Here is a 12,315-nt window from a genome sequence, read left to right as displayed (position 1 = left end):
GGATGCGGAGGTGGGTGAGAAAGGACTGGAACGGTTCATCCTTACCCTGCAAACGCTGTTGGAATACATAACGCTCGAAACTTTTATTCACCTCGATGTTGCAGTGACTGTCAAACTTAAGCAGGACAGGCCTGAATTTTGATTTATCTTCACCATCAGCAAAGGTGAGAGAATTGAAAATGTGAATGGCATTGTCCCTGGCCGTGGATAGGAAGAGAGCGATCTTCCTGGTGTCTGAGGCAGCTTCCCGGTCTGTGGCTTCAAGGTACAGCTGGAAGCGTTGTTTGAATATCTTCCAGTTGGCCCCTAGGTTACCGGTGATGTGGAGCGGCGGCAGCGGGCGGACGCTGTCAATTTTGCAGGATGGCTGTATGCTGGTGGAAGGCAGATCACTTGCAGGTCTAAGAAGTTCTAACACCCCACTCCTGGTACCATGATGTGTTGGGTGCTCTGGATCCGTGGAACACATACAGGCCACCAACACTTAAAATAGTACAACACTATTTTATTAAGCTGGAAATTGTTGAACGTACTTTCAGTGTGGGTTAACACGGTGTTAGATTAAACTAAAGACCTATGCCTGTCCTAACCAGTCTATGCACTCAGCACATGGTGAAGATCTGTGCTGTAAGCTCTGTCCTTCTGAGAGGCTGCACCCCGAATGAGCGGGAAAACTGATGCCCTCTGTCTTTATAGTGAGTGTGCTCTAACTGGTGATTGGCTGCGATGTTGTGTGTGTTGATTGGTCTTGCTGTGTGTCCATCAGTGTGTGTGTCTGCACCATGATATACTGGTGTATATTATAATAATGATCAGGTAAGTTGTTCAGCCATGTTGGTGACTGACACATATTCGCAGGACACCGAACTGCCCTGCTCTCCTTCAAATAATGACAAGGAATCTTTTAAGGTCACTTGAAAGGGGAGACAGGCACACAATCTTATGATTCAGAGGCAAGAGTGCTACCAGAGAGCCATTGCCAACAGAAGCTAGGATGAAATTAAAGACGAGTATGTTGACAGTATAATGACATTTATGGGAAATTTAAATTATTCAAAAATGGACAAGGAAAGTGAAATATCTATTGAAAAAAAGGTTCTTTGAAAGAGCAAATGGAGCCATTAACATCATCAACCAAAGAGATTGTTATGTCTCAAAAGTTGAGTTTCGAGGGAATCAAGAGATTAGGAGGGGGCTGTCATGAAAGTTCTGAGCTTGGAGTGGGTAGCAGCTGCCAAAAGTGAAACTGCAGTGATAATGGGAGACTGCCTAAACCAGATTCAAAAGTTGGTGACCTTCTGGCATATATTCTCAGTTACATCCATCATTAACAGAAAACACTAGGTCATGGCTTATGTTCTTATACATGGAAATTACATGTTATTTTATGTGGTTATTGCTGGAGTTTTCTGGACACATATCCAAGGGGGCTTCACTTTTTAGCAATATTTTTGTCAGGAAACTGATAGCTTAAAGAGAATTTCCAACACTGCAAATCATAGATCTACCATGCACACAAGGTCAGAACATTCGCCAGGGACTTTTAAGAACATAAGAGGTATGAGCAGGAATAGCTCTGCCATTCAATATGGTTGTGGCTGACCTTACAGTCATAGAATCATAAAGCACAGAAAAGGCTCTTCGGCCCATCGTGTCTGCGCCAGTCAAAAACAACCACCAAACTATTCTATTCCAACACTTGGCCCATAGCCTTGTATGCCTTGGCATCGCAAATGCACATTTAAATACTTCTCAAATGTTATGGATGTCTGCCTAAACCACCCTATCATTCAGTGCGTTCCAGACTCCCACCACCCTCTGGGTGAAAAAGTTTTTCCTCACATCCCCTCTAAACCTCCTGCCCCTGGTCATTGATCCCTCCATCAAGGGGAAATGTTTATTTGTGTCTACTCTATCTATGCCCCTCATAATTTTATACATCTTAATCTCCTCTGCGCCAAGGAAAACAATCCAAGTCTATCCAATCTCTCTTCCTAACTAAACCTCTCCAGCCCAGGCTACATCTTGGTAAATCTCCTCTGTGCCCCTTCCAGTGCTTATAGAACATAGAACATAGAACAATACAGCGCAGTACAGGCCCTTCGGCCCACGATGTTGCACCGAAACAAAAGCCATCTAACCTACACTATACCATTATCATCCATATGTTTATCCAATAAACTTTTAAATGCCCTCAATGTTGGCGAGTTCACTACTGTAGCAGGTAGGGCATTCCACGGCCTCACTACTCTTTGCGTAAAGAACCTACCTCTGACCTCTGTCCTATATCTATTACCCCTCAGTTTAAGGCTATGTCCCCTCGTGCTAGCCATTTCCATCCGCGGGAGAAGGCTCTCACTGTCCACCCTATCTAACCCTCTGATCATTTTGTATGCCTCTATTAAGTCTCCTCTTAACCTTCTTCTCTCCAACGAAAACAACCTCAAGTCCATCAGCCTTTCCTCATAAGATTTTCCCTCCATACCAGGCAACATCCTGGTAAATCTCCTCTGCACCCGCTCCAAAGCCTCCACGTCCTTCCTATAATGCGGTGACCAGAACTGTACGCAATACTCCAAATGCGGCCGTACCAGAGTTCTGTACAGCTGCAACATGACCTCCTGACTCCGGAACTCAATCCCTCTACCAATAAAGGCCAACACTCCATAGGCCTTCTTCACCACCCTATCAACCTGGGTGGCAACTTTCAGGGATCTATGTACATGGACACCTAGATCCCTCTGCTCATCCACACTTTCAAGAACTTTTCCATTAGCCAAATATTCCACATTCCTGTTATTCCTTCCAAAGTGAATCACCTCACACTTCTCTACATTAAACTCCATTTGCCACCTCTCAGCCCAGCACTGCAGCTTATCTATATCCCTCTGTAACCTGCTACTTCCTTCCACACTATCGACAACACCACCGACTTTAGTATCGTCTGCAAATTTACTCACCCACCCTTCTGCGCCTTCCTCTAGGTCACTGATAAAAATGACAAACAGCAACGGCCCCAGAACAGATCCTTGTGGTACTCCAGTTGTGACAGAACTCCATTCTGAACATTTCCCATCAACCACCACCCTCTGTCTTCTTTCAGCTAGCCAATATCTGATCCACATCTGTAAATCACTCTCAATCCCCAGCCTCCGTATTTTCTGCAATAGCCTACCGTGGGGAACCTTATCAAACGCTTTGCTGAAATCCATATACACCACATCAACTGCTCTACCCTCGTCTACCTGTTCAGTCACCTTCTCAAAGAATTCGATAAGGTTTGTGAGGCATGACCTACCCTTCACAAAGCCATGCTGACTATCCCTGATCATATTATTCCTATCTAGATGATTATAAATCTTGTCTCTTATAATCCCCTCCAAGACTTTACCCACTACAGACGTGAGGCTCACCGGTCTATAGTTGCCGGGGTTGTCTCTGCTCCCCTTTTTGAACAAAGGGACCACATTTGCTATCCTCCAGTCCTCTGGCACTATTCCTGTAGCCAATGATGACATAAAAATCAAAGCCAATGGTCCAGCAATCTCTTCCCTGGCCTCCCAGAGAATCCTAGAATAAATCCCATCAGGTCCCGGGGACTTATCTATTTTCAGCCTGTCCAGAATTGCCAACACCTCTTCCCTACGTACCTCAATGCCATCTAATCTATTTACCTGGAGCTCAGCATTCTCCTCCACAACATTATCTTTTTCCTGAGTGAATACTGACGAAAAATATTCATTTAGTATCTCGCCTATCTCTTCAGACTCTACACACAACTTCCCATCCCTGTCCTTGACTGGTCCTACTCTTTCCCTAGTCATTCGCTTATTCCTGACATACCTATAGAAAGCTTTTGGGTTTTCCTTGCTCCTTCCTGCCAAATACTTCTCATGTCCCCTCCTTGCTCGTCTTAGCTCTCTCTTTAGATCCTTCCTCGCTACCTTGTAACTATCCATCGCCCCAACTGAAACTTCACACCTCATCTTCACATAGGCCTCCTTCTTCCTCTTAACAAGAGATTCCACTTCTTTGGTAAACCACGGTTCCCTCACTCGGCACCTTCCTCCCTGCCTGACCGGTACATACTTATCAAGAACACGCAGTAGCTGATCCTTGAACAAGCTCCACTTATCCAGTGTGTCCAACACTTGCAGCCTACTTCTCCACCTTATCCCCCCCAAGTCACGTCTAATGGCATCATAATTTCCCTTCCCCCAGCTATAACTCTTGCCCTGCGGTGTATACTTATCCCTTTCCATCCTTAACGTAAACGTCACCGAATTGTGGTCACTGTTCCCAAAGTGCTCACCTACCTCCAAATCCAACACCTGGCCTGGTTCATTACCCAAAACCAAATCCAATGTGGCCTCGCCTCTTGTTGGCCTGTCAACATATTGTGTCAGGAAACCCTCCTGCACACACTGTACAAAAAACGACCCATCTAATGTACTCGAACTATATCTTTTCCAGTCAATATTTGGAAAGTTAAAGTCTCCCATAATAACTACCCTGTTACTTTCGCTCTTATCCAGGATCATCCTCGCCATCCTTTCCTCTACATCCCTAGAACTATTTGGAGGCCTATAGAAGACTCCCAACAGTGTGACCTCTCCTTTCATGTTTCTAACCTCAGCCCATACTACCTCGGAAGATGAGTCCCCATCTAGCATCCTCTCCGCCACCGTAATACTGCTCTTGACTAGCAGCGCCACACCTCCCCCTCTTTTGCCTCCTTCTCTGAGCTTACTAAAACACCTAAACCCCGGAACCTGCAACATCCATTCCTGTCCCTGCTCTATCCATGTCTCCGAAATGGCCACAACATCGAAGTCCCAGGTACCAACCCATGCTGCCAGTTCCCCTACCTTATTTCGTATACTCCTGGCATTGAAGTAGACACACTTCAAACCACCTACCTGAACACTGGCCCCCTCCTGCGACGTCAAATCTGTACTCCTGACCTCTATACTCTCATTCTCCCTTACCCTAAAACTACAATCCAGGTTCCCATGCCCCTGCTGCATTAGTTTAAACCCCCCCAAAAAGCACTAACAAATCTCCCCCCCAGGATATTTGTGCCCCGCAGGTTCAGATGTAGACCATCCTGTCTGTAGAGGTCCCACCTTCCCCAGAAAGAGCCCCAGTTATCCAGAAATCTGAATCCCTCCCGCCTGCACCATCCCTGTAGCCACGTGTTTAATTGCTCTCTCTCCCTATTCCGCATCTCACTATCACGTGGCACGGGCAACAACCCAGAGATAACAACTCTGTTTGTTCTAGTTCTGAGCTTCCATCCTAGCTCCCTGAAAGCCTGCCTAACATCCTTATCCACTTTCCTACCTATGTCGTTAGTGCCAATGTGGACCACGACTTGGGGCTGCTCCCCCTCCCCCTTAAGGACCCGGAAAACACGATCCGAGACATCACGTACCCTTGCACCTGGGAGGCTTATCACATCCCTCCTAGAATGTGGATTGCAGAACTGCACATAATACTCTAGCTGTGGCTTAACCAACGTTTTATATAGTTCCAGCATAACCTCCCTGCTCTTAAACTCTATGCCTCGGTTAATAAAGCCAAGTATACCATATGCCTTCTTAGCCACTGTATCCACCTGACCTATTACATTCACACCAAGGTCCCTCTAATCATCGGTGCTTCCTAGGGTCCTGCCGTTTAGCATATATTCCCTTGCCTTGTTTGTCCTGCCCAAATGCATCATCTCTCACTTATCCGGATTGAATTTCATTTGCCACTGATCAGCCCATCTGACTATCCCATCTATATCCTCCTGTAATCGAAGGTTATCCTCCTCACTATTTACCTCGCCACCAATTTTCATATCATCCGCAAACTTACTGATCAACCCTCCTACATTCATATCTAAATCACTTATATAAACCACAAACAGCAAGGGCCCCAACGCTGATCCCTGCAGGACCCTACCAGACACAAAGAATAAAGAACAAAGAAATGTACAGCACAGGAACAGGCCCTTCGGCCCTCCAAGCCTGTGCCGACCAGGCTGCCCGTCTAAACTAAAATCTTCTACACTTCCGGGGTCCGTATCCCTCTATTCCCATCCTATTCATGTATTCATTAAGGTGCCCTTTAAATGTCACTATCGTCCCTGCTTCCCCCACCTCCTCCGGCAGCGAGTTCCAGGCACCCACTACCCTCTGTGTAAAAAACTTGCCTCATACATCTCCTCTAAACCTTGCCCTTCGCACCTTAAACCTATGCTCCCTAGTAATTGACTCCTCTACCCTAGGAAAAAGCCTCTGACTATCCACTCTGTCTATGCCCCTCATAATTTTGTAGACCTTTATCAGGTCACCCCTCAACCTCCGTCGTTCCAGTGAGAATAAACCGAGTTTATTCAATCACTCCTCAAAGCTAATGCCCTCCATACCAGGCAACATCCTGGTAAATCTCTTCTGCACCCTCTCTAAAGCCTCCACATCCTTCTGGTAGTGTGGCGACCAGAATTGAACACTATACTCCAAGTGTGGCCTAACTAAGGTTCTGTACAGCTGCAACATGACTTGCCAATTCTTATACTCAATGCCCTGGCCAATGAAGGCAAGCATGCCGTATGCCTTCTTGACTACCTTCTCCAGCTGTGTTGCCCCTTTCAGTGACCTGTGGACCTGTACACCTAGATCTTTCTGACTGTCAATACACATTGGACCTTCTGCCTCGACTCCATTTTGCTGCACACTCCCATGTCCCTCGATTCCCTGAGACATTAAATCCACTGGGGCCATTCTAGAATCAAGGGAATTTTTGAAAATCCTAAGCAGTGTATCCACTACCTCTACAGCTACCTCTTGTGGAACCAGAGGATGAAAGCAACCAGGTCCGAGTGATCTGTGAGCTTTAGGTCCCTTGAATTTTCTCTAATACTTTTTCTCTGGTGATATTAATTACTTTATGGCCTTCAATTTTATTAGCCTCTTGATCACCCTCTATTTCTGCAGTGTAATTTCTATCTTTCACTGAACAGACGGACACAAAATATTTGTTCAACTTCTGTGTCATTCTCTCATTCCTATTATGTTTCCTGTCTCTAAGGGACCAAAATTTATTTGTAAAAGGTCTTACAGTCCATTTTTATATTATTGGCTAGTTTACTCTCATATTCTGTTGTTTCCCTTTTTAATCAATTTTTTGGTGGTTTTTACATCTCTCTGAATCCTTAGGCGTACAGCTCTCTTTCACAACATTATAAAGCCCTTCTTTTAATCCCAACACATCCTCAACTTCCCTAGTAAGCCATGGAGGAATTGCTCTTGCTAAGCTTTTATTTCTCAATGTAATGTATTTTTGGTGAACATTTTGAACTGTTTCTTTAAATATTTCCCACTGGTGATTTACTGGTATAACATTTAGTCTATTTACCCGATAAACCTTAGGCAGGGCTCCCCTCTTACACATTTAGTTGTCTTTGTTTAAGTTTTAAGGACCTTGTTTTCAACTTCAGCATATTGCTCTCAATACAATTAATTCTATATAAAGTTTATGATTACATTTTCCCAGAGGAGGTTTTTTTATGAGATTACTAACTAACTCTTGCTCATTAAACAATGCAGTACTAGATGTAAAATGATTTTGTTTCGTTGATTCCACAATGCATTGTCCTTGGAAGGAGTCATAAAGCATTTGGCGACCTCATCTTCCACACCAGCTTTGGCAGTTTGATTTGTCCAATCTATTACATGATGATTAAAGACTCCACAATTATTACAGTCTTTGTTACAAACTCCAATTATTGCTTGCTTAGTGTTCTAACAGTATAAACACTAGGCACTGTAGGCACTGGAAATGGCAGCAGCACAACCAGCCTTGCCGACCCTTCAGATTCATACTTACTAATATCTTGGGGGCTTATGCCAAAATTGGAGGAGCTGTCTGACAGACCAGTAGAGCAATAGCCAAATATAGTCATACTCACAGAATCGTAACTAACAGACTATGTCGCAGACTCCACCATCAACATCCCTGGATGTGTCCTGTCCCATTGGCAGAACAGGCCGCTCAGAGGTGGCGGTGGTGTTGGGAGGGAGTTGCGCTGGGAGCCCTCAACATTGATTCTGAACCTCATAAATTCTCACCACTGCTGACTGAGCCCTAAAAGACATAGATGCTAGACTGGGTTTGTGGCAGGTGGTAAAAGAACCAACAAAGGGGGGAATACCAATGTGACCTTGCCCTCACCATTCTACCTGTCACAGATGCACCCGTCCACGTCAGTATCGGTAGGAGTGACCACCTTATTCAGTCCTCGAAGAGGCAAAGTCATAGAATCATAGAATACCCACAGTGCAGGAGAATGCTATTCGATCCATCGTGTCTGCACCAACCCTCCAAAAGAGCACCCAACTGATGCCCACGCCCCTTCCCTATTACCTTACCTAACTATTAGACATTAAGGGGCAATTTAGCATGGCCAATCCACCTAATTTGCACATCTTTGGGCTGTGGGAGGAAATTGGCGCACCCGGAGGAAGCCCACGCAGACATTGGGAGAACATGCAAACTCCACACAGTCACCCAAGGTCAGAATCGACCCCGGGTCCCTGGCATGTGAGGCAGCAGTGCTAACTACTGTTTCATTCCCACATTGAGGATACCCACGATCATGTTTTGTGGCACTCCCACTGCGCTATAGCAGATAGATTTCGAACAGATTTAGCAACTCAAAACTGGGCATGCATTTTTTAAAAATATTTTTATTCACCACATTTTCATCATTTTTGCCATACAAAGAAAGAAAACAACAACCAAACCCCGACAATATAAAACCTAAAACATAGAACAAAGATGAAAACAGCCCCCCTCCCCCCCCCCCCCTCCTTAGCATTCAGCGACAGCCAACACCCGAAGTGGCTAATAAACAAACCCCAAGAATTGTAGACCCCTCCTTCGCCCCCCTCAGCTCAAACTTCACCTTCTCCAGGGTCAAACACTCCAGCATGTCCCCCCCCATACCGAGGTACAGGGCGGAGAAGCTGACCTCCACCCCTCAGTGAGGCGAAGGCAAAAACATCTGCAACTGCACCCACCTGCAACTTCAGCCAGTCCGACACCCCAAAAAGGCCTTCTAGAGGACTAGGCTCCACATCCATATGCAAACCTCCCGAGATAGTGCTAAATGCCTCCCACCAAAACCTTTCCAGCTTCGGGCAGGAGCAAAATATATCAACATAATAATTATAATCTTTATTATTGTCACAAGTAGGCTTACATTAACACTATAATGAAGTTACTGTGAAAATCCCCTAGTCATCACACTCCGGCGCCTGTTCGGTTACACGGAGGGAGAATTCAGAATGTCCAATTCACCTAACAAGCACATCTTTTGAGACTTGCGAGAGGTACCGGAGCACTCGGAGGAAACCAACACAGACATGGGGAGAACGTGCAGACTCCGCACAGACAGTGACCCAAGCAGGAATTGAACCTGGGATCCTGGACTCTGAAACAACAGTACTACATATACATAGTACATAGAACATTACAGCGCAGTACAGGCCCTTCGGCCCTCGATGTTGCGCCGACCTGTGAAACCAAGCCACACTAATTCCACTCTCTTTGCGTTGCTCCCTCTCCCCCTCCACGAGAATCATAGTTTTAGGAGTATAACCACCTCCGCCGTGTTCCCAAATATTTGCCATTTGTAAAAAAAATGAAGACAAACAAACATTGCCAAAGTCAACATGAAGGACATGCAGCAGGTTAACAATGAGCTGCCTGTCTTACCTGAAACTGCACTCCAGCAAGTGTACTATTGGATGTATGAAGGTGCAATGCTGTGCTGCTGAACTGGTGGCAGTATTTAAAACACTGCAGGGAAATCCCCACTGTGTCACTGCTCTCACGTGTAATTCCAGGAACAGAACAGCTCACCAAATCTCCCTCTTTCCACTAGCCGGGATTGGGAAAATCATATACCCTCCCCTCCGGCTAGCTCAAATTAGGGAAAGCTCGGCTGGTGGTCCTTTTGTTTACAAAATTCTACTTACTAACCACTGTGCTACCCATGGTTTGCAGGGCCCCTCCCACATCACTCAAAAATATCCTCCACCCCCTCAGCCAGCTCACCTTTGATTGTGCGAGGTGCGTCCTATACACCACCTTCAATTGTATCAGCCCTAACCTCGCGCACGAGGTTGAGGCATTCACTCTTCACAGCACTTCACACCACAATCCCTCTTCCATCGGCCGACCCCCCCCAGCTCTTCCTCCCACTTTACCGTAAGCCCCTCCATGGACACCCTATCCTCCTCCAGGATCCTCCCATAATCGCCAATAGAACCCCTTTTCCACCCCCCGCCCCGAGTACCGCCTCCAACAGCGAGGAGGCCGGCATTATCGGGAAAACCTTCCTTACAAAATCTCAAACCTGCAGGTACCTAAACCCTTGCCCCTGTGCCGACCCTTACTTCTCTCCCAGCTCCTCCAAGCTTGCAGATCCTTCATTTCCATATCTTCCCCTCTTTCCCATCTCTGAAACCTCGCATTCATCGGTTCAACAGAGCAAACCGACTTGAACCCATCATTAGGACTGCGCATGCACGAGATGCTGTTTGCCATCAACAGCAGTAGAATTGTATTCAGCCATAATCTGTAATCATGGCCTGGCATATCCCCCACTCTACCTTTAGCATCAAGCTGGGGGATCAACCCTGGTGCAAAGAACAGTGAAGGAAGCCATACCAGGGGCATACTGAGTAGGAAAGATGGCTAATTGTGCCGTGATGACAGTAATGAAATTGTGCCGTGAGACATGATGGCAAAAGATACTACAGGTTTGTGTGTGTGAAAAATGAAGCTCAAGCAAATGACTTTTGTGGGAACAGGCAGAATAACTTGCAGCTGGACTTTTCATTGATAACACCTTTGCATTGAAACAGCAAAAACAAGGCTCTCTCAAGAATGAATGATGCCAATGGGATACAGGATTGTTTAACTAAAATCTTATAAAAAGCAGGACATTTTGAGATTTCAGCAACGATTACCTGGGGCCAACATTCGCAAAATAATACCCTGAGTCTGGGAACTCAGAGCAGCACACATCCCCTCAGAGCGAGCCTGGACAAGTTCTCTCTATCAGGTAGTATTTTGAGTTCAAGATGTGAGTCTTGAAAGTATGGTACTGTTTAAATAAGAAGTTTTAGTGAGTTAAATAAAGCTGTATTAAATCGCTGTATTAAATCAAACTGTTGTGAGGACTGATTTGTCTGTTTCATCAGTTGCTGCCAGTAGAGGGCAGCAACAGGCAGCACAAGGCATAGGTTAAATTAAGAGGTGTCAAACTTGCGAAACTAACAAGACTACTTGCATGCCAAACAGTGTAAGCAGCATGCAACTGACAAAGAAAAGTGATCCCACAACAAATAGATGATATTTAAGCTCTTTGCCCTGCCACATCATCACACCAACCATCCACACACCATCCTGCCGTGGCACTACTCATCTTCTGTACAAATGAGGTGGGGGGTATCAAAAATGTACTCCCTCCTTGTAAATTCAAGGGTTACTGCACATTAAAAAAAAACAGGACTATGCAGACTTCATGTGAGCAGCACGGTAGCACAGTGGTTCACATTATTGCATCACAGTGCCAGGGTCCCAGGTTCGAACCCCGGCTTGGGTCACTGTCTGTGCGGAGTCTGTACGTTCTCTCTGTGTCTGCGTGGGTTTCCTCCGGGTACTCCGATTTCCTCCCATAATTCCTGGAAGACGTGGTGTTAGATAATTTGGACATTCTGAATTCTCCCTCCATGTACCTGAACAGGCGACGGAATGTGGCGACTAGGGGCTTTTCACAGTAACTTCATTTAATGTAAGCCTACTTGTGGAAACAAAGATTATAATATAGAAAGAATAACAGGTGACCATCTCTGAGCCTCTGTGCACATAAGGGCAGCACGGTAGCACAGTGATTAGCACTGTTGCTTCACAGCGCCAGGGTCCCAGGTTCGATTCCCGGTTTGGGTCACTGTCTGTGCAGAGTCTGCATGTTCTCTCCGTGTCTGCGTGGGTTTCCTCCGGGAGCTCCGGTTTCCTCCCACAGCTCCCAAAAGACGTGCTGTTAGGTGAATTGGACATTCTGAATTCTCCCTCAGTGAACCCAAACAGGCGCCGGAGTGTGGCGACTCGGGCTTTTCACAGTAACTTCATTACAGCGTTAATGTAAGCCTACTTGTGAAAATAATAAAGATTATTATTATTATCCAGTCATGAAAAGTGGTGGACAATTAAACCAACAAACTGAAGGAAGAGGCTCCATAAACATCACCAATATCA

General features: G+C 45.7%; 1 protein-coding gene across 8 annotated transcripts in view; it reads right to left on the bottom strand.

Annotated features, from left to right (window-relative positions):
* cmss1 (cms1 ribosomal small subunit homolog) overlaps positions 1–12,315 on the bottom strand; it is a 544,867-nt gene that overhangs the window by 510,560 nt on the left and 21,992 nt on the right. Inside the window, exon 1 of one of the 8 annotated variants that reach the window (XM_072513503.1) lies at positions 11,025–11,052. The exons of the other annotated variants lie outside the window; for them this stretch is intronic. Coding sequence (XP_072369604.1) covers positions 11,025–11,037 — 13 coding nt within the window. The 5' untranslated portion in view covers positions 11,038–11,052. Of the gene's footprint in view, positions 1–11,024; positions 11,053–12,315 lie in introns of those variants that run through there. 8 annotated transcript variants of the gene reach the window in all.

The sequence above is a fragment of the Scyliorhinus torazame genome, chromosome 8 (genome assembly GCF_047496885.1).
Source record: "Scyliorhinus torazame isolate Kashiwa2021f chromosome 8, sScyTor2.1, whole genome shotgun sequence".
NCBI lineage: Eukaryota > Metazoa > Chordata > Chondrichthyes > Carcharhiniformes > Scyliorhinidae > Scyliorhinus > Scyliorhinus torazame.
This window is presented reverse-complemented; position numbering and strand designations above follow the sequence as displayed.